Source organism: Pseudophryne corroboree, chromosome 9 (assembly GCF_028390025.1).
Source record: "Pseudophryne corroboree isolate aPseCor3 chromosome 9, aPseCor3.hap2, whole genome shotgun sequence".
NCBI classification, from domain to species: domain Eukaryota; kingdom Metazoa; phylum Chordata; class Amphibia; order Anura; family Myobatrachidae; genus Pseudophryne; species Pseudophryne corroboree.
This window is the reverse complement of record NC_086452.1, coordinates 266,983,909-267,007,632: the sequence shown is the minus strand read 5'-3', so window position 1 is coordinate 267,007,632 and position 23,724 is coordinate 266,983,909. Positions and strand designations below refer to the sequence as shown.

At 48.1% G+C, this 23,724-nt stretch overlaps 1 protein-coding gene across 4 annotated transcripts in view; it reads left to right on the top strand.

Annotated features, from left to right (window-relative positions):
- FIRRM (FIGNL1 interacting regulator of recombination and mitosis) overlaps nt 1-23,724 on the top strand; it is a 926,412-nt gene that overhangs the window by 532,602 nt on the left and 370,086 nt on the right. For all 4 annotated transcript variants that reach the window (XM_063940283.1, XM_063940285.1, XM_063940284.1 and 1 more), the window contains one exon: nt 955-1,084. In XM_063940283.1, the coding sequence (XP_063796353.1) occupies nt 955-1,084 (130 nt within the window). The remainder of the gene's footprint in view (nt 1-954; nt 1,085-23,724) is intronic.

Here is a 23,724-nt window from a genome sequence, read left to right as displayed (position 1 = left end):
TCGGTCACAGTTTCCTTGACTGAGTCTGGTAGGAGGGGCATAGAGGGAGGAGCCAGACCACACTATCAAATTCTTAAAGTGCCCATGGCTCCTAGTGGACCCGTCTATACCCCATGGTACTAAGTGGAACCCCAGTATCCTCTCCGGCCTACGAGATAAGGATTTACCGGTAGGTAATTAAAATCCTATTTTTTGTTGTGCAGTCTGTTCTCCTGGTAAAATACATAGAATTGTTCAATTATTGATCTGCTATCACTCCGTGAACAGCCCCGAGACAGCAGTTACCACTTATTTTGCTTGCATCTTAAGGTGTGTACGCACAGTGAAATCCTTGCCTTGGCCGATTTTGACTATGCTATTTCCCTTGAACTCCCCGGAGCCCAGCCCCACCGATTTTGACGAACTTTTCTTGAGATATGGACTATGTGTGGTTACGATTTTGGCTTATGTGAGATTTTGGCTTATGTGAGATTTAATTGACATGTGAGATGAACTAGATAGTACACCGATCTAGCCAGGATCGACTTGCCTGCACAGTCTATCTTTTCTTGCGATGCCGACCTTGCGGGACCGCGCATCGGGATCGAATCGGGATCGCAAGGTGACTTGCACCTTGCGATATGCACTAACTTTTCTTGCGATTTTGACTATATAGTCAAAATTTAAATAAAATATCTCACCGTGTGTACACACCTTTACAGGTGGAAACAGACCGCTTGTCACACAAATCTATATATAGACAATCACCAAATTTTTACTTAATTATCGTATGTTAAATTTGATGAATATAATTAAACTGTGTTCATACGCACAGGCAAAAAAATTAATATAAAAAATTTGCCTGGAGAACAAAAAGGTGTTCTCAGTCTCTATGTGAGTGAAGCAGGTCCTTTATCTGAGAGATCTACCATTTCCTTTCAGTGAACATTATTTATTTCCTATGTTTCTATCCAGAGCTTCCACGTGAACACTTATTCCCACATTGTATACTTCTCCTAAACATACTGGACAAGCTTCCAACTCTGACTGAAGATGAGCAGATTTTGTGGTGCTCAGGATGCAAATCTTCAGATAAAAATCCAAGGTAAAATCAAAGTTATTATTATTGCAATGCAAACACATACAATGCAATGCCAGCACAGGAGCCTCCTTGGGCCTCATTTTCTCACATGCTGGCTAAAATTGCTCACCATATTGCAACCCCATCTGTGACTCCCCCTACCTCAGCAATTGCAGCATGTTTATCATCCCTTACCAGCCCCCACCTGTCCCTCCCCCCTGGTTGGACATGTTTTTTTTAACTCTGTGCAGAGTCTGGCAGTATCATCAGCTGCATTCCATAATAAATTGTAGGGCCAGGTAACACTACCTACACCTACTGCCACCAAGTGTACTGTGAAATCCTCAGTCTACGTCACTATCAAATTCTGAGGAATCTTCTGCTGCAGCAGATCATGCTGATTTCTCTGATGCTGACTCTCCTGGGGAGGAAGAGGTGCAATATAAATTTAATGGGGATCGGTATGAAATACCTACAATCACAATCCCGACGGTCGAAATCCCGACAGCAAATTGACCGACGGTCAAAATACCAACATGGACAAAATACAGACATTTAAAATACAGGCAAGGTCACAATACCGACATGTAAAATGTCGACAGGTCAAAATACTGACATGTGTTTTTCATTGGTTTTGTGTGTGTATGTCGACATAGGTCGACATGGACACCATATAAGTATGCCGCGTCCCCTCGCCATGCTTCGGGCACGGTGCCTCGCTGCTCTCGGCACACTATTATATTCCCCCTCCAAGTCCACTGGGATGGTAAAGTATGAACAAGTCGGTTTCAATGAAAAAGCTGAAAAACTCATGTCGGCATTTTGACCTGTCAACATTTTACATGTCTGTATTTTGACCTTTGTCGGTATTTTGTCCATGTTGGGATTTTGACCGTCGTTCAATTGCTGTCTGGATTTCGACCGTTGGTATTTTGATTGTCGGTAAATTGACTGCATCCCATTTAATGTGGCTGCTTTAGTTAGGGCAGTTAAATTCTCGCTCCAGCTAGAAGAAGCTGAACCGGCACCAAAATCAAAAGATCCTTTGTGTAAATGCCAAAATGTGGTAATGTCTGAGTTTCCACACTCTGACTATTTCTCAAATGCTATGAGTGAGGCATGGAAAACTCTTAGCAATAAGTTTACTGTACCTAAAAGGCTAATCTCCTTTTATCCGTTACCGGCTGCTATTTATGCAAAATCGAAAATCCAACTATTGTGGAGTCTCATGTGACACGCTTGATAAAGAGTTCCAGTTTCCCTATTCCTACAGCGTCCTCCTTCAAGGATTTACCTGATAGACAATTGGACACGCGTCTTAAGTTTTTATATTCACTTACAGGTGCCACGGCCAGACCTGCCACAGCTACGGCCTCAAGGGAAAGCAAAAGGTCAGTCGTTCCCCAGACAACCTTGCCAATCTAAGCTTTCCAAGCCCAAGGCCAAACAGTCCTGGACGGCACAGCAGCCGGCTGCTAAACCAGACAAGCCTGCAGCCTGACGGGGCAGGCCTCCTCCTGGGGGAGCCCAGGGTGGGATGCCAACTTCTGCACTTCACTCAAGTCTGGCACACAACCACTTCAGACGCCTGGGTGCTATATGTCGTCTCTCACAGGTACACCGTCTCGTTCAAGAGACGTTCTCCTCACCAGTTCTTCACCACTGGCCTACCAGCAGACCCGATAAAGGTGCAAACATTGCAAACTGTGGTTGGTTCTCTGCTACACTCAGGTGTGATTGTGCTGCTTCCTCAGTCTCAGAGGGGCAGGGGATATTACTCGACCCTATTTTTGGTTCCACCGACCTATCCTCAACCTCAAATCTTTGAACAAGTTTGTAAGGGTGTCCAAGTTTCATATGGAAAATTTACGGTCAATAATACTGGCACTGGAGCCAAGGGACTACATGGTCTCACTGGATATTCAGGATGCATATCTGCATATTCCTATTGCCACTTCCCACCAGCAGTATCTGCGCTTTGCTATTCACAACCTGCACTACCAATTTCAGACTCTGCCATTTGGCTTGGCCATGGCTCCTTGCATATTCATGAAGGTGATGGCCGTTATGATGGCCCATCTTCGTCGTCAGGGAGTGCGGATCCTACGGTACGTGAACAACTTGCTGCTCATGGCAAACTCACAGGAAGTTCTCCTTAGTCATCTCCAACTGACGGTTGCCTTCCTTCAGTCCCATGGTTGGCTGATAAATTGGAAAAGGTCCTCCTTTTTCTCTTACGTCCTAGAGGATGCTGGGGTCCATATTAGTACCATAGGGGTATAGACGGATACACCAGGAGCCATTGGCACTTTAAGAGTTTGAGAGTGTGGGCTGGCTCCTCCCTCTATGCCCCTCCTACCAGACTCAGTTTAGAAAATGTGCCCGGAGGAGCCGGTCACAGCTAGGGGAGCTCTCCAGAGTTTCCCTAGAAAAGTTTTATTTAGAGTTTATTATTTTACAGGGAGGCTGCTGGCAACAGCCTCCCTGCTTCGTGGGACTAAGGGCGGGAGTAGTGTCCGCCCTACGGGCTCTGAGCATCTTACTCTGCTGACAGGACACTGAGCTGAAGAATTGGTGGCGAGTGAGACACCAAACCCCCTAGCAAGCCAGGGGGTCGGTGTTAAGATGGCGGCAGCAGGGTAGGAGCGCAGTATTAACTGCGCTCCGGGAGGCTCAGCGGTACATGGTGCGGCGCTGTGAAGGGCGCCCTGAGCCAGCGCTACACCCTACACTGGTCCCAAAGCCTGTCGGGGTCCTTGGATCTCAGCCAGCACTAAATCCTCAGGCCAGTATAATCAGTGGAAGAGCTGGAAGACAGCGCCATTTTGGGACGGAGCTTCTCCTCAGAGTAGACCCAGCAGCATTCAGCACCATTTTCTTGCCTGCACCGCGCTGATCAGGAGAAACAGGTCCCTCCACAGCAACTCCAGCTATCTGTAAACGGTACCAGGGGGTTGTGGAAGGGGGGAGGCAGCAATACGACTGTGTATCCTAATAAGGTGCACAGTCAGCGCTGACAAGGGGTCTCCCTTTGGTTAGAAGCGCTGTGTGTGGGTTGGCTCCAATCTCTGTGTCTCTCTTGCCATTCTTGGGGGGAAACTCTGTCTGCCCTCCCCTGTGTGTATGTGGAGTGTTTGGTGGTCTCCTTTAGCTATGTCCAGGGACACTGTGTCATATGCTGCGGAGGAAATGTCCTCCCAGGATGATCCCATTCCATGTAATCAGGATAGCACTGGTTTAGCACAGATTCCAGCAAAGGAACCTGAGTGATTTTCCTCTATCAAATCTTGGATTTCTCAGATTTCAGACAGGGTTGCAAGTAATAAATCTGCAACCCTGGTATTACAGAACACTATGGCAGTATGGCCCGATTCTGGTACCTCAGGACGCTCCGCTATATACCCCCACGAACGTGCGCTTGTTCGTGTCATGCAAGATTACACGGATACCGATTTTGACACCACAGACAGTAATGGGGATGTGTTGCGGGGGTCTGCCTCTCTTGCAAAGGGGGTGCAATTGATGATAGAGGCTATCAGAGATGTGTTAAATATTAATGATACTACACCTGAGCAGGTTGAGGCTTTTTTCACTGAAAATAAGAAAGCCTCGCTAACATTCCCTGCGTCAAAGGAGTTAATGCTATATTTGAGAAAACGTGGGAAAACCCTGAGAAAAAATTAAAGATCCCTAAATGGGTCCAGGTGACATTCCCTTTCCCTGAGGAGGATAGAAAAAAAATGGGAAAACCCTCCAATTGTTGACGCATCTGTGTCCAGACTCTCAAAAAAGGTGGTTTTGCCTGTTCCGTGATCTACTGCCTTAAAGAAGCCGGCTGATCGTAAAAATTGATAATACACTTAAATCAATGTACACCGCTTCGGGGGCCATATTATGTCCCACTATTGCTAGTGCATGGATTGCAAAAGCTATAGTAAAGTGGTCAGGCACCTTACTTGAGAATTTGGATACGATGGATAAGGGTGATGTTGAAATGTTTATGTGTAACATTCACGATTCAGCAGATTTTATGGTAGAATCGATGGAAGACCTGGGTTCCATGGCTGCGGGAATCTCTTCCATGTCTGTTTCAGCTCGTCGGGGGCTGTGGCTGCGCCAGTGGTCAGCCGACGCGGAATCCAGGAAAAGTGTGGAGTCCCTACCCTATATAGGTCAGGCTCTCTTTGGGGAAGCTTTGTATGGGTGGATATCCACTGCTACAGCAGGTAAGTCTCAGTTTCTTCCCTCAGCTGCACCTGCTCCGAAGAAATCCTTCTACTCTTCAGCATTAGAGTCCTTTCGGCCTAACAAGCCTAGAAAGGTCAAACCGTCCAATACCTTCTTTAGGGGAGGTCGAGTTAAATTCAAGAAACCTGCTCCTGCAAGCAGGTATGGATATGGGCCTGAGGTTGGGGTCTGTGAAGGTCCAGATTTCGGCCCTATCCATTTTCTTCCGGAAACTATTGTCTGCCCTCCCTGAGTTTCAGAATTTTCTGAAGGGAGTTCTGCACATTCAGCCTCCCTTTGTACCGCCTATGGCGCCTTGGGACCTTAACGTGGTATTGCAGTTCCTCCAGTCGGACTGGTTTAAGCCTTTACAGGAGGTTGAGGTCAAATTTCTTACTTGGAAGGCTGTCACGATGTTGCTTCTGCTAGACGTGTGTCAGAATTGGGGGCTTTGTCTTGTAAAACACGTCAGCAGTTTCTTCCAAAGGTTGTGTTGGCATTTCATATCAACCAACCTATTGTGGCTACTGACTCCTCAATTTCATCAAAGTCCTTGGTTGTTGTGAGGGCTTTGAAAATCTATGTGAAGAGGACTGCTCGTCACAGGAAATCGGACTCTCTGTCCTGTATGATCCCAAGAAAATTGGGTGTCCTGCTTCTAAGCAGTCAATCTCTAGCTGGATCAGGTTCACTATCCAGCATGCTTATTCTACGGCAGGATTGCCATGTCCAAAATATGTTAAGGCCCACTCTACTCGTAAGGTGGGGTCTTCCTGGGCGGCTGCCCGGGGTGTCTCGGTGTTACAACTGTGCCGAGCGGCAACTTGGTCTGGGTCGAACACGTTTGCTAAGTTCTACAAGTTCGATACTTTGGCCTCTGATGATCTGAAGTTTGGTCAACCAGTTCTGCAGGAGCCTCCGTGCTCTCCCTCATGTTCTGGGAGCTTTGGTACATCCCCATGGTACTAATGTGGACCCCAGCATCCTCTACGGACTACGAGAAAAGGATTTACCGGTAGGTAACCAAAATCCTATTATTCCATCGCACAGCATGGTACACCTGGGGACGGTTCTGGACACTAGCTCCCAAAACTGTATTTATCTCCAGACAAAGTTCTGAAACTGCAGTCCAAAATTAATCATTTTCTTCACCATCCATGAGTGTCAATCCTTCAACATGGTGTCGTCCTTCGACATGGTGGAGTACACTCAGATCCATTCTTGCCCTCTACAGCACCTGATACTTTCAAAATGGAACGGCTTGCCTCATTGGATCAGATCTCAGATGAGTCCGTAGGTTCACCTGTCGCTGAGTTGGTGGCTACAGGACCAGCGCTTGAGCTTGGTTCGTCCCTTCTGGATCCCCAACAGGCCTGATCAAGTTCAGTCGAACAATGCCACCTCAGTGGCCTACATCAACCATTAAGGTGGCAGATGCAGTCGACTGGCAATATTGGTAGTGTCAAAATCCTGTGTTGGGAGGAACGCCACCTTCCGTCCAAGTCGGCAGTGTTCATTCCCGGGGTTCTCAACTTGGAAGCGAACTTCCTCAGTTGTCAGGATGTTCACGCAGGAGAGCAGGCTCTTCATCCCGAGGTATTTCAACTACTGGTGAACAGTTGGGGCCTGCCAGACGTTGATCTCATGGCATCCAGCTACAATCGTAAAGTTCAGGTTTTTGGATTTTGAACCTGGGATCCTCAGGCAGCATTCGTGGATGCTCTAGCTGTCCCCTTGACCTTTCACCTGCTTTAATTTTCTCTCTGGTGTCTTTTCTACCCTATGTGCTTCGGTAGTTCAAACTGGAAGTAGGCCAACTAATTCTCATTGCTCCCGCATAGCCCAGACGTCACTGTTTCTCAGATCTTGAGGCTCTCTTGGCAGAACAACCCCTTCATCTTCCTCAGCGTCGGGACCTGTTATCTCAGGGCCCCTGTCTTCATACGGACATTGGCCGGCAGTCTTTGACGGCATGGCTCTCGAGATCTAAGGGTTTCTCTGAGGCGGTTGTCCAGACATTGCTGAAAGCCCGCAAACCATATGGCACACTTACTTCAAGTGGTGCGCTTCTAAGAATTTTGATGCCTCTAAATTCAGGACTTCCAGAATTCTGACATTTCTCCAAAGGGGTTTGGACTTGGGCCTCTGTCTTGCCTTTCTCAAGGTTCACATTTCTGCCTTGTCTGTTTGGTTCCAGCGCAAGATTGCCTCCATACCTGATGTACACATGTTTCTACAGGGTGTTATTTGCATTCAACCTCCCTATGTGCCCCCAGTGGCACAATGGGATGTCTGTCGTGTTGGAGGCTCTCCAAGAAGCCCTGTTTAAACCTCTTGATTCTGTGGACCTAAAATGGCTGACTGCCAAGGTCCTTTTCTGCTGGCTATTGCCTCTGCAAGGACGGTTTCGGACTGAAGTGCTTTGTCTTATCATCCCCCCTTTTTGATTTTTTATCGAGATAGGGCTGTTCTCTGAACTAGGCATGGTTTCCTTCCTAAGGTGGTTTCTTCTTTAGAGATTGTGGTTCTGGCCTTCGTCTCTCCAGACTTGTCAGTTAAAGATTGTTCTTTGGATGTGATTAGGGCTCTATGTATCTTTGTGAACCGTACTGCCTCAATTAGACGTTCTGATGGCCTGTTTGTTCTCTTTGGTTTTCACAAACGTGGCTGGCCTGCTAATAAGCAGACTCTGGCTAGATGGATTAGAATGGTGATTGCACATGCTTACATTCGAGCTGATCTCCCACTTTCAGCCTTGATTTCTGTCTATTCTACTGGGTCTGTAGGACCTTCTTGGGCGGCACACCGTGGGGCGTCCACCGAACAATTGTGCAAGGCACCTACGTGGTCTTCAGTGAACACGTTTCACGTTTCTTAGGTTCTATGCCTTTGATACCTTCGCCTCCCAAGATGCTTCCATTGGACGCTGGATTCTCTTATCCACACAGGCGCGTCCCCTCCCTTGATATACTGCTTTGTGACATCCCCAATGTACCCTGTGGAACCCTATGTACCCTGCTGCAGAAAAGGAGAGAGATGATAGATTTGCCTTTGTTAATTCTCTTTCAGCAAAGTACATAGAGTTCACAGGGTGCCCACCCTGACGCACCTGGCCTCCAGTGGCGGATTGGGATCGAACACCAGCCCGGGAAAATTATGAAAGCAGCCCTAATGGGGGTGGAGTCTGTTGAGGGGGAGGTGCCTGTCAAGAGGGCGGGGTCACCCCTCAGAGGTCCTGATTCTGAGATAGACATAGTTGAGGCCTCCTTTGCTTTACAGTATGCTTATGTTTACCTGCAACTTTATGCATATTCTGCTACAATGCCCTTCCCTGATGTACATCTGAATATACAAGGACTGATATGCCCACTGTCATTGTCTAATGCTGCTGCTGTCATGCCTTTAATCTACTTCTGATTCTATTGATTTTTTCATTCTACAAACCCCTTTTTTAACCTTATATGTTTCAAAGTACAAGGAGGAAGCACACACTACATACAGCACAGTACAGGGAGGGAGCACAAACTACATACAGCCATGGCCGAAATAACAATGGGGCGGATGGAGCTGCAGCTCCAGGCCCCACATCAAAATAGGCCCAAAAGCATCCAATACTGCTGCAGACAGGAGAAACTTTTCCTGCTACAGCAGCCTTCCAAAGTGCCCCCCCCCCCCCCCCAATGCCGCGATCCCCCCTTCACTTTCTCATGCGGCACTGTGCGCTGCTCATAACGGCACAATAGAATACTCGCTCACTAGCCCTGGGCTTCCTGCACCGCATTCACAGTGATATCAGGATGTGTGACATCACTGAGGCGCCACACAGACACCACCGTGCTACCTGACGGAAGCCGCTGCCGCAGCACATTGACGGTGCCAGCGAGTGAGGAAAGGTCTGCTGGCTGCTGCATGCACACTGTTGGTAGTGCAATATGATTTAAGCACTGACTTTAACATATGGCTAGATATATTAAAGAAAAAAGGTTAAAGTGATACAGTCACAAAATTGTGTAGTACACTGTGGAAGTGCTGATTATTTATCATGTAATAAAGCGGCAATTGTGAGGACAATCATACCATGTTTTGAAGCTGTATTATCCTCTTATGATCTGGTTCAGGATGGCTTGTATGCATGATGTTTTAGCTCAGCAGACAAAGCAGATGCAGGTACCAGTGTATCCACCTTGGGCTATATTTACACAAGCTTTATCCGGTAAGTTAGATGGATAATCCCCCAAAATCATGTACCAGGAATAGGGTTACAAGCCCTTACATACAGCAGCAGCTTCTCAGAACCAGTAGTAAGTAGACCTTCACCCTCGCAGGCTACACATAGTTTAGATTCATCAGAAGATGAAAGCCCAATTATTCTACTTCATTATATGAAAAAGATATAGGTCTCGGCTCTTGAATATAGCTGAGTTAATTGAAAGCAATGTAGCAATTTTATCCTTAGAGGATACAGCAAAGCCTGTGTTAAAAACCAAGGCACCTGTGTTTAAACATCCCAATACATGAGTTCCAAGATCAGCTGATGGAAATCATGGAAGAGCTTTGGGTTACACCCAATAAAAAGTTAGAATTCCTAAGAAATGGAATTACTATGTATCTGCTTCCAGCTGGGGATTGTTTAAAAAAGGGGAGATGGCTCCTAAAGTAGATAAGGAGAATCTACAATAGCTTTGCTTTAAATTTTCCTGTCTAGGGCAGTCATGAGGCCAAGCCTTGGCTTCGGCTTAAATGGCAAAGGCAGTGGTTGCCTGGGCTGATGCAATAGAAGGATATTTTTCAGTAGAGCAAGAATCTAATATCGCTCATATAAAAAAACTGCAATGTTCCTGGAAGCATTGGATATGGACAAAATATTTACTCCAGGGCATCAGCCCTAACTATACCTGCTCATAGAGCAGTTTAGCTGGGTAAGTGGAAGATCTAAAGCCACACCACACTGAATATGCCCAATCTCACCAGATCTTGGAAGCTATGCAGTGTGGGGCCTGATGAGAAACATCTGCGAATACCAGGTGCTGTAGGTGGAATCATTGTCTTGTTCTGAAAATATTCCTTTTTGGTAAGAATTGACAGATATTCTGGAGTCAAAAGCAGACTCCAAGAAAGTCAGGTTCCTTCCACATACAGTTCACGTGTTGGTATTACGCTATCAATAGAAGCCTGTCATAGGCTGAATCCCACGTCCCATTGAGCTACCAGAAGATCTACAGTGTGGGCCTGGTAAGTACTCTGATGGCCATCGGGGAATAGCAGGTGCTGTAGAAAAATTAGACCATCAGCTGATGGTGTGGGCTCCGCCTGGGAGACCCCAGGTTGGGGGGCCGACTTCCTCTGCTCACACAGACCTGGCATGGTATCTCTAGTTATGTTTTCGCCTTCAAGACAGCCTATCTCCGCTATAGACGAAGGCCTGGTTTTGAAAGAAGCAGGTCAGAAATTTGCTTCAGTCAGGAATAGTCATTCCAGTTCCTCTGGCAAACAAGGACAAGGTTTTTACTTCAACCTTGCTTAGTCGGAAGCCAAATGAGTCATTTCGACTCATGCTCAATCCAAAAAATGCTGAGCAAATACATTTGGAAACATGGAATCATACGTTCCTTATGTGTGGCATGGAGCCACTGGTTTTTATTGATCCCTGGAGATACAGAAGGCTTACCTACAGGTTCCTATATCATTGTCCATCAGTGTTATTAAAGGTTCTGCTATCCTCCAAAAAAAGCATTTTTCAGTTTTAGGCTTTACCCTTTGAGTTAGCCACAGTCCCCAGAGTATTTACCAGAAATATGGGGTTAACAACACCTTATCTCCGCCAGCAGGGGTTAAGGTTTTTCCCATACCTAGGATCTTTTAATCCTGGCACAGTCACAGAGATTGCTCTTTGTCATCGGCAACAGCAATAACGAGTTTTCAGGGGCAAGTGACTCATAACTTGGGGAAAATCATCTCCAGTTTCGTCACATCGGAGGACCACTTGGGGGCTGTACTGGATCACGTCTGCAGAGTAATTTTTTTACCTCACAACAATAAATCCAGGGTTCACTATAGGATTCAAGAATCGCCACACAGTCAAACGATATCCATTCACGCAGCAATGCGGGTATGGGTTTGATGGTATCTGCATCGACAGGAGCGAGTATGCACAATTCCACTCTAGGTCTCTGCAGCGTCTGATTCTTACCTAGTAGAATCTACAACCACACCACACTGGATATGCCCAGACTTCATTGGATCATGGAAGATCAGCAGCGTGGGCCTGGTTGGTACCTGGAGGGACCAGCTTGGAATACAAGGTGTGGTAAGTATTAATGGATTGCATCAGATAATAATGACCGACTATGGTACTTACGATAAAAGTAAGAAGGTCATTAGCCTGGTGGCTACAGACATCCCAGCGGGACAAAGGAAAAGCCTTTTAATATCAGATTGGGAAGATTCTGACACTAGGATTAGTGTCAGGGAGATTGTGTTCCCAAAGTGCTGTCTACCAATAAAGGTTGAAACCTCAGGCCACATACAGGGCACCGGTGTAGGCACGAGACAGTCTTCATGTAAACCAGTCCAGTTCGGACAATGCAACGGCAGTAGGGTACCTCAACATCAGGAAGGAACTCTCATCCGAAAAGGGGATGAAGAAGGTAAGTCACATACCTAAGAGGTAGGATTTCATCATCCAACCTTGTCCGCCGTTCTCTGTCCGAGAATCATAAATGGGGAAATGGACTTTTTCAAGTCGATACACCATTCAGAGGAGTGAATGGGCTCTACACCCAGAGATCTTCCGGACTCTAGAAAACAAGAGGTGCATGCTAGAGATGTATCTCAGAACTTCTTGGTTGAACAACAAAGTGCTCATACTGTATATGGGTCAAGAACAAAGGATTCCAGGGCAATCGTTGTGGATGCCTTATCGGTGAGACAGGACCTTCATCTGGCGGATGGGTTTTCCTCTAATTACCCTATTACCCAGGGTGGTGAGAAAGTTTAAACAGAAAGACCAGCAGAGAATGGCAATGGATGCTCTGCTTTTGCTTCCTCAACGTCCAGACCTACTAATGCAGGGTCCTGGTTATCACAGACATGTGGGTCGACTGTCTTTAACAGCGTGGCCATTGAAACCTCTATCCTCAGGTCAAGAGGATACTTTCAAACAGTTTTCAGAACAAGGAAACCTTCCTTAGCTCGCATTCATCACCAAATATGGCAAGCCTTTATTCATTGGTGCAGTGAAAGAAAATCTACAGCCACACCACACTACATATGCCCAATCTCACCAGATCTGGGAAGCTATGCAGTGTTGGGCCTGGTGAATACTTGGATGGGGAACATCTGCAAACACCAGATGCTGTAGGTGAATGGAACCCTAAAATTGTTTCGAGTTTCCAGGGTCTTAGCATTCCTTCAGACAGGAATAGATGTCTTCCTTGAGAGAAGCAAGGGTCGGCATCGACTGTAGAATTTCAAAAGTAAATGACCAATTTACAGGATGTGTGTACCTTTTTTCCAGGGTATGCTGCGCATTCAACCTTTGGTTGTTTTTCATACAGTGCCGTGGGACTTGTTTAGTCCTGAAAGTCCTTCCAATTGTCCCATTTGAACCACTTAAAAATATGGATTATAAATGGTTGACAACTAAAGTGTCTTTTCTACTGACTAAGTCGTCAGCTAGAAGAATATCAGACTTAGGGAATGTCATATTGTTCCCCATTTCTGATGTTTATCCAGATAAAGCAGTTCTCGGAACTAGATCTGGGTATCTTCCTAAGGTGATTACTAAGTTCCACCTTATCAAAGGAAATATTGTCCCGGACTTTTAGGGTCTTGACCTTTTTTGCAGGAGATGCATCGCTGGACGTGATCCGTGCATTAAGGATCTACGTGGATTGTACCAGTGTCATCAGAAAAGTATATTCTCTTTCTCTTTTCATTCTCTATGGATATCATAAGAGAGGATGACCTGCTGGTAGGCAGACACTGGCAAGATGACTTCGAATGACAAAGCATATTTTCAAGCTGATCTCCCTGTTCCGGCTAATGTCTCTGTTCACTCTACTCGTAGGGTAGTTGATTCATGAGCAGCACAATGTGGTGCTTAAACAGAACAGATATGTAAGGCAGCCATATGGTCTTCAGTTTACACATTCATTAAGACATTATGCCTTGGATACCTTTGCCTCTCACGATGCTGAATTCGGGCGAAGGATTCTCCTGAGCATCAGGAGCGTCCCCACCACTAAACTGCTTTGGGAAATCCCATTGTTATCCTGTGGATAACGTGTGGACCCTGCCGGAGAAATATACGTTTTGGTAAGAACTGACCGTTGATAACGGTATTTCTCCTAAGTCCACAGGCTCCACAGGGATCCCACCCTGACGCACCTGATTTGAGGATCCTTTTTTACTCATTAACCTCTTCTTTCTTGTGCGGAAGGGTGTGCATGTGTGTTCTTCTCGCCTGATTAGGGTTCTACATAATGCTCCTGCCTTGAGCTTTGGAATACAACTGATTTGCCTGAGCCAGGGGGCGGGGATATATGGACGCTGCCAGAAAGCTTTGACTGGTGCAAATCCGCTGTCGCTCCATCATATCCCATTGTTATCCTGTGGACTTAGGAGAAATACCGTTATCAACGGTAAGTTCATACCATAACGTATATTTCTCTGACGTCCTAGTGGATGCTGGGAACTCCGTAAGGACCATGGGGAATAGACGGCTCCGCAGGAGACTGGGCACATCTAAAGAAAGATTTAGGACTATCTGGTGTGCACTGGCTCCTCCCCCTATGAGCCTCCTCCAAGCCTCAGTTAGATTTCTGTGCCCGGCCGAGCTGGATGCACACTAGGGGCTCTCCTGAGCTCCTAGAAAGAAAGTATAGTTTAGGTTTTTTATTTTACAGTGAGACCTGCTGGCAACAGGCTCACTGCAGCGAGGGACTAAGGGGAGATGAAGCGAACCTACCTAAGTGGTGGTAGCTTGGGCTTCTTAGGCTACTGGACACCATTAGCTCCAGAGGGATCGCACACAGGACCCGACCTCATCGTCCGTTCCCGGAGCCGCGCCGCCGTCCCCCTTACAGAGCCAGAAGCAAGAAGGTCCGGAAAATCGGCAGCTGAAGACTTCTGTCTTCTCCAAGGTAACGCACAGCACTGCAGCTGTGCGCCATTGGTCCTCATGCACACCACACACTTCGGTCACTGATGGGTGCAGGGCGCTGGGGGGGGGTGCCCTGAGCAGCAATATTAACACCTTGGCTGGCAAAACTGACACCATATATAGCCCCAGAGGCTATATATGTGTAAATTACCCATGCCAGAATAACACAAAAAGCGGGAGAAAGCCCGCCGAAAAGGGGGCGGAGCCATCTCCCTCAGCACACTGGCGCCATTTTCCCTCACAGCTCCGCTGGAAGGATCGCTCCCTGGCTCTCCCCTGCAGTCCTGCACTACAGAAAGGGTAAAAAAGAGAGGGGGGGGGGGCACTAAATTTAGGCGCAGTATATATATAATACAAGCAGCTATAGGGGAAAACACTCTGTATAGTGATATCCCTGTTATATAGCGCTCTGGTGTGTGCTGGCATACTCTCCCTCTGTCTCCCCAAAGGGCTTTGTGGGGGTCCTGTCCTCTGTCAGAGCATTCCCTGTGTGTGTGCTGTGTGTCGGTACCGCTGTGTCGACATGTATGATGAGGAAAATGATGTGGAGGCAGAGCAAATGCCTGTAAATGTGTTGTCACCCCCTGAGGGGTCGACACCTGTGTGGATGGACTTATGGAAGGAATTACGTGACAGTGTCAGCTCCTTACATAAAAGGTTTGACGACATAGGACAGCCGGCTACTCAGCTTGTGACTGTTCCAGCGTCTCAAATGTCATCAGGGGCTTTAAAATGCCCGCTACCTCAGATGGCAGACACAGACGTCGACACGGATACCGATTCCAGTGTCGACGACGATGAGACTAGTGTACCCTCCAATAGGTCCACCCGTTACATGATTGAGGCAATGAAAAATGTATTACACATTTCTGATAGTACCCCAGGTACCACAAAAAAGGGTATTATGTTCGGTGAGAAAAAACTACCAGTAGTTTTTCCTGCATCTGAGGAATTAAATGAAGTGTGTGAGGAAGCCTGGACTTCCCCCGATAAGAAATTGATAATTTCTAAACGGTTATTGGCAGCGTACCCTTTCCCGCCAGAGGATAGGTCACGTTGGGAAACATCCCCTAGGGTAGATAACGCGCTTACACGTTTATCAAAACAGGTGGCACTACCGTCTCAGGATACGGCTGCCCTAAAGGATCCTGCTGATAGAATGCAGGAGGCTACCCTAATAGCTATATATACACACACGGGCATTATATTGCGACCAGCGATTGCATCAGCATTGATGTGCAGTGCTGCTGCTGCGTGGTCAGATTCCCTGTCGGATAATATTGATACCCTGGATAGGGACAATATTTTGCTGACAGTAGAGCATATAAAAGACGCTGTCTTATACATGCGCGATGCACAGAGGGATATTTGCCGGCTGGCATCAAAAATAAGCGCAATGTTCATTGCCGCCAGAAGGGGGTTATGGACTCGGCAGTGGTCAGGTGATGCCGATTCAAGAAAGCACCGTATTATCAAGTACAGTCCTTTCGGCCCCATAAACACAAGAGGGCTCGAGGCGCATCCTTTCTGCCGAGAGGCAAAGGTAGAGGGAAAAAGCTGCAAGCATACAGCCAGTTCCCAAGAGCAAAAGTCCTCCCCCGCGTCCGGTAAGTCCACAGCATGACGCTGGGGCTTCACAGGCGGACCCGGGTACGGTGGGGGCCCGTCTCAGAAATTTCAGCACACAGTGGGCTCTCTCACAGGTGGATCCCTGGATCCTTCAAGTAGTATCTCAGGGGTACAGGCTGGAATTCGAGACGCCAGCAGGGAGGCAGTGTTGGTGGCTATCCAAAAACCGTATTCACAGCAAGCGATTGTCAAGGTACCCCTCCTTCAGCAAGGAAATGGTTACTATTCCACAATGTTTGTGGTACCGAAACCGGTGAGACCCATCTTAAATTTAAAATCCTTAAACACGTATATCAGAAAGTTCAAGTTCAAGATGGAATCGCTCAGGGCGGTTATTGCGAGCCTGGACGAGGGGGATTACATGGTCTCTCTGGACATCAAGGATGCCTACCGGCATGTCCCCATTTACCCTCCTCACCAGGAGTACCTCAGATTTGTGGAACAGGACTGTCACTATCAGTTCCAGACGCTGCCGTTTGGGTTATCCACGGCACCGAGGGTCTTTACCAAGGTAATGGCCGAATTGATGATACTCCTTCGCAAGAAGGTAGTTTTAATTATCCCGTACTTGGACGATCTCCTGATAAAGGCGAGGTCCAAGGAACAGTTGGTAGTGGGGGTAGCACTTTCTCGGGAAGTGCTACAACAGCACGGCTGGATTCTCAATATTCCAAAGTCACAGCTGGTCCCGACGACACGTCTTCTGTTCCTGGGAATGATTCTGGACACAGACCAGAAAAAAGTGTTTCTTCCAGTGGAAAAAGCCGAGGAGTTGTCATCTCTAGTCAGAGACCTCCTAAAACCGGGACAGGTGTCGGTACATCAATGCACACGAGTCCTGGGAAAAATGGTAGCTTCGTACGAAGCAATTCCATTCGGAAGGTTCCACGCAAGGACTTTCCAGTGGGACCTGTTGGACAAATGGTCCGGGTCCCATCTCCAGATGCAACAGCGGATAACCCTGTCGGCAAGGACCAGGGTGTCGCTGCTGTGGTGGCTGCAGAGGGCTCATCTACTAGAGGGCCGCAGATTCGGAATACAGGACTGGGTCCTGGTGACCACGGATGCCAGCCTTCGGGGCTGGGGTGCAGTCACACAGGGAAGAAATTTCCAAGGACTGTGGTCAAATCAGGAGATTTCGCTTCACATAAATATTCTGGAGCTAAGGGCCATTTACAATGCCCTAAGCCAAGCAAGGCCCCTGCTTCAGAACCAACCGGTACTGATCCAATCAGACAACATCACAGCGGTCGCCCATGTAAACAGACAGGGCGGCACAAGAAGCAGGAGGGCAATGGCAGAAGCCACAAGGATTCTCCGATGGGCGGAAAATCATGTGTTAGCACTGACAGCAGTGTTCATTCCGGGAGTGGACAACTGGGAAGCAGACTTCCTCAGCAGGCATGACCTCCACCCGGGAGAATGGGGACTTCATCCAGAAGTCTTCCAAATGCTGGTATACCGTTGGGAAAGACCACAGGTGGACATGATGGCGTCCCGCCTCAACAAAAGCTAAAAAGATATTGCGCCAGGTCAAGGGACCCTCAGGCGATCGCTGTGGACGCTCTAGTAACACCGTGGGTGTACCAGTCGGTTTATGTGCTTCCTCCTCTGCCTCTCATTCCCAAGGTACTGAGAATAATACGAAGGCGAGGAGTGAAAACTATACTCGTGGTTCCGGACTGGCCAAGAAGAGCTTGGTACCCGGAACTTCAAGAGATGCTTTCAGAGGACCCTTGGCCTCTGCCGCTCAGACAGAACCTGCTGCAGCAGGGGCCCTGTCTGTTTCAAGACTTACCGCGGCTACGTTTGACGGCATGGCGGTTGAACACCGGATCCTGAAGGAAAAGGGCAATCCGGAGGAAGTCATCCCTACCCTGATCAAAGCCAGGAAGGATGTCACCGCAAAATATTATCACCGCATTTGGCGGAAATATGTTGCTTGGTGTGAGGCCAGGAAGGCCCCAACGGAGGAATTTCAACTGGGTCGATTCCTGCATTTCCTGCAAGCAGGGGTGACGTTGGGCCTCAAATTGGGGTCCATTAAGGTCCAGATTTCGGCCCTGTCGATTTTCTTCCAGAAAGAACTGGCTTCCCTGCCTGAAGTTCAGACTTTTGTCAAAGGAGTTCTGCATATTCAGCCTCCTTTTGTGCCCCCAGTGGCACCTTGGGATCTCAATGTGGTTTTGGAGTTCCTGAAATCACATTGGTTTGAACCATTTAAGACTGTGGATTTGAAATATCTCACGTGGAAAGTGGTCATGCTGTTGGCCCTGGCTTCGGCCAGGCGTGTGTCAGAATTGGCGGCTTTGTCCTATAAAAGCCCTTATCTAATTTTCCATATGGATATGGCAGAGTTGAGGACTCGTCCTCAGTTTCTCCCGAAGGTGGTATCAGCGTTTCACTTGAACCAGCCTATTGTGGTGCCTGCGGCTACTAGGAACTTGGAGGCTTCCAAGTTACTGGACGTAGTCAGGGCCCTGAAAATTTATGTTTCCAGGACGGCTGGAGTCAGGAAAACTGACTAGCTGTTTATCCTGTATGCACCCAACAAACTGGGTGCTCCTGCTTCTAAGCAGACTATCGTGCGCTGGATTTGTAGCACTATTCAGCTGGCGCATTCTGCGGTGGGACTACCGCAGCCTAAATCTGTAAAAGCCCATTCCACAAGGAAGGTGGGCTCATCTTGGGCGGCTGCCCGAGGGGTCTCGGCTTTACAACTTTGTCGAGCTGCTACTTGGTCAGGGGCAAACACGTTTGCAAAATTCTATAAATTTGATACCCTGGCTGAGGAGGACCTGGAGTTCTCTCATTCGGTGCTGCAGAGTCATCCGCACTCTCCCGCCCGTTTGGGAGCTTTGGTATAATCCCCATGGTCCTTACGGAGTTCCCAGCATCCACTAGGACGTCAGAGAAAATAAGAATTTACTCACCGGTAATTCTATTTCTCGTAGTCCGTAGTGGATGCTGGGCGCCCATCCCAAGTGCGGATTGTCTGCAATACTTGTAAATAGTTATTGTTACACAAATCGGGTTGTTATTGCGAGCCATCTGTTCAGAGGCTCCTTTTGTTATCATACTGTTAACCGGGGTTCCTATCACGAGTTATACGGTGTGATTGGTGTGGCTGGTATGAGTCTTACACGGGATTCAAAATCCTTCCTTATTGTGTCAGCTCTACCGGGCACAGTGTCCTAACTGAGGCTTGGAGGAGGGTCATAGGGGGAGGAGCCAGTGCACACCAGATAGTCCTAAATCTTTCTTTAGATGTGCCCAGTCTCCTGCGGAGCCGTCTATTTCCCATGGTCCTTACGGAGTTCCCAGCATCCACTACGGACTACGAGAAATAGAATTACCGGTGAGTAAATTCTTATTTTTCTGCATGTGTTTTTGTTTGTTTCAATAATTGATTTGTTGAAAATAACTGGGCATTTAAGTGCTGAGAGTTTTCTATTTTTCAAACACATGCATTCACAGACACACACACTATCTATCTATTATATCAGTGATCGCAAAAACGCGCTATGGCGCGTATTTTACCCAGAAAAAGCGACCTGGGACCCACGTTTAGAAGATGAGCGGCACCCACTGGACTCTTAAAGGCCAGGATTACAGTCGGACAATGTAACGACGGTAGCCTACATAAACCAACAAGGCGGAACGAAGAGCAGAGCTGCAATGTCGGAGGGGACAAGAATCATCCTCTGGGCAGAAAGACACGTGTTGGCGCTCTCAGCAATCTTTATTCCGGCAGTGGACAACTGGGAAGCAGACTTCCTCAGCAGACACGGTCTGTATCCAGGGGAGTGGGGTCTCCATCCGGAGGTGTTCAAGGAAATAACAGACCGTTGGGGGTTACCCCAAATAGACATGATGGCCTCTCGTCTCAACAAAAAGCTTCAACGCTATTGTTCAAGGTCGAGGGGCCCACAAGCAGTGGCTGTGGACGCCCTGGTGTCTCCGTGGGTGTTCCAGTCAGTATTTCCACCACTTCCACTCATTCCAAGAATTCTAAAGCTCGTAAGGAGAACAAGAGTTCAAGCGATCCTCATTGCTCCAAACTGGCCAAGGCGGGCTTGGTACGCGGACCTTCTGAATCTCTTGCAGGAAGAGCCGAGGCCTCTTCGTCTTCGGGAGGACCTGCTGCAGCAGGGGCCGTTCGCGTATCAAGACTTACCGCTGCTTTTTTTTGACGGCATGGAAGTTGAGCACCTGATACTTGATATCACACCCCCATATCAGTAGTCACACACGTCGTGCTAGTCACACCGCATGTGGTGGCATACAGTAGGCCCTTCACAAATTTCAGCTCCAGGCCCATGAGGTCCTTAATCTGGCACTGCATACAGCACAGTACAGGGAGGGGGAGCAAACACTACATACAGCACAGTACAGGGAGGGGTGAGCACACACTACATACAGCACAGTACAGGGAGGGGGAGCACACACTACATACAGCACAGTACAGGGAGGGGGAGCACACACTACATACAGTACAGGGAGGGGGAGCACACACTACATACAGTACAGGGAGGGGGAGCACACACTACATACAGCACAGTACAGGCAGGGGGAGCACACACTACATACAGCACAGTACAGGGAGGGGGAGCACACACTACATGCAGCACAGTACAGGGAGGGGGAGCACACACTACATACAGCACAGTACAGGGAGGGGGAGCACACACACTACATACAGTACAGGGAGAGGGAGCACACACTACATACAGAACAGGGAGGGGGAGCACACACTACATACAGCACAGTACAGGGAGGGGGAGCACACACTACATACAGTACAGGGAGGGGGAGCACACACTACATACAGCACAGTACCGGGAGGGGGAGCACACACTACATACAGCACAGTACAGGGTGGGAGCACACACTACATACAGCACAGTACAGGGATGGGGAGCACACACTACATACAGCACAGTACAGGGATGGGGAGCACACACTACATAATGCACAGTACAGGGATGGGGAGCACACACCACATACAGCACAGTACAGGGATGGGGAGCACACACTACATACAGCACAGTACAGGGATGGGGAGCACACACTACATAATGCACAGTACAGGGATGGGGAGCACACACCACATACAGCACAGTACAGGGATGGGGAGCACACACTACATACAGCACAGTACAGGGATGGGGAGCACACACTACATAAAGCACAGTACAGGGATGGGGAGCACACACTACATACAGCACAGTACAGGGATGGGGAGCACACACAAGTAGAGACACGAGGGACCAGCGCAGCGGAATCTGTCCCAGTGGCCAATCCGCCCCTGATTACATACATAGCCACCACATTATTACACGATTAGCACCACATTGCACGTATAACACCGCACTACACATATTGCACTGCATTACACAAAAAGCACCACATAACGTGAATAGTACAACATTACAGGTAGAGCACCGCACTACACATATAGTACCGCATTATACGACTGGCACCACATTACATGTATAGCACCTCATTACACAAATAGCACCACATGACATACCTAGCCACCATATTATACGTAGCCACCGCATTACATACAAAGACACCGCATTGCATATGTAGCCACTGCATTACATAAATAGGCCCATCATCATGGACCGACATTGGGCAGCTATAAGGCTGAAGATCTTTGCATTAGAGATTGTCCCAGGGCTGGCTGTGAGTGCAGCCTGTTCAGCTCGCATCCTGAGAACAAGGTACATCCTGCTCCTGTCCAGTCCCCAGACCATACACTGTGACCGGGGACGCCCTATCCCTTACACCATCATGATAATGCAAATAATGTAATTAAAAATAATCTCTCTGCTGGGTCCCCGTCAGTGCTCAGTTGCTGCTCTGCCCAGTTCAGTGAAAGAGTGTGGGAGCTGGGGTGGTGGCAGGTGTAGTGAAACCGGCTCCAACCATCGCTGTGCTGCTGCTTCCGGCCCGGGCTCATTGAAGAGACCATTGGCCGCGGCCAGAGAGAGGATGCTGCTTGGCTGGTTAACTTTCTCCAGGTCCCCTGTTGGTAGAACAGCTTCACCACTTTTCACGGCTAGTGGCACCTGGTATTGGAAGCAGTGTGAGCCAGCCCAGCCTGAGTGTGAATCAGCCTGGCTGATGGGTGTATGGGACCAGCCCATCTGAATCTGTCATAGTGTCCTGGTGGGCCAATCCGCCCCTGCTGGCCTCTCTGGGTTTGTATGGCATTGACCGTTGGTTCCTTCTCCTGTCTGTGAGAATGTGTTCTTATGTGCCTAACATCGATCCTTCCTGCTTGCTGCATTGGACTTGTTGACAAAACTGATCTACTGGTGCCTGGTGGTGGGTTTATAGAGGAGGAAAGCTATGCACCGTGGGACAGTTAAAGCTTTGACTGTTGGTGCCAGGATGCCTCATCCACCACTGTACCCTGATGTTCCCTGTGTACTTCACAGAAAGGGCGTTAACAAAGGTAAGTCTACCATATCTCTCCTTTTTGGATCAGAAATAGACAAGATTGTCAATAACCTTGCAACTTCTAAAATGGCTTGCTTGCCGTCAGCCTCCTCTACACGGCCTCGGACTTTGTCGTTTTGATTCTTTCTCCCTGATGTCAAGGCCAAAGGTCAGACCTTCCCTAGACACTCACATCCCACAAAGGCTTCTAAGCCCAAACCCAAACAGACATGGGTGGCTAGACGTCCAACTACCAAACCAGGAGGATAAACCATCAGTCTGACGAGGTGGGCTTCCCTCTGGGGGATACCAGTTTGGGAGGCCGACTTCTTCAGCTCAGCCATACTTGTCGTCAGATGACAACAGACTTTAAGGAAGCTTCATTGAATGTGGTCGGTGCTCTCAAGATCTACTTGGACCGTACTAGTTCCATTAGGAAAATGGATTCCTTGTTCGTTCTCTACGGATTCCACATTCCACGAGCACGGCTCATAAACAAAGTTTGGCTCGATGGCTCCGCTAACCATCTCATAGGCCTGTTTGTAAGCTTCCAGTACCACTTACATTCTCTGCTCACTCTACTCCCTCTGTGGGAAGCCGGCCGTGTTGCGTCTTCTGAACAACTGTGCAAGGCTGCTATGTGGTCTTCTGTCCACACGTTTTTTTAGGTTCTATGCCTTTGATACATTTGCCTCTCAGGATTCAACCTTTGGCGGCAATGTCCTCCCTATTACAACTACTTTTGTGACATCCCCAAGATAACCATGAGGAGACTATGGTCCCTGAAGAAGAAAATAAGAATTATGGTAAAACTTACCTTCATTAACTCTTTGTCTTTGAGGTCCATAGGATCCACAGGGCACCCGCCCTGACGCATCTAACTTAAATGGGTTACTCTTCTTGGTCACCCGTACCCTTCTCCTGATTTGTGAGAGTGTGTTTTCTGTGTGTACCATCCTTTCTTCTCTCCACTCCAGCTCCTGCTTTGGGCTTGTTAACTAAATCTGAATAGCCTGAGCTGTGGGCGGAGTTCGAGGGGAGAGGGGTCCAGTGCATCCTGGAAGCTTGAAAAGCTTTGCTTTTTGGTGCCTATCCTGGTGTCCACTAAACATACCCCAAGGTAACCCTGTGTGTCCTATGGACCTCAAAGAAAAAGTTAACGAAAGTAACGTTTAACATAACTCTTATTTTCCTC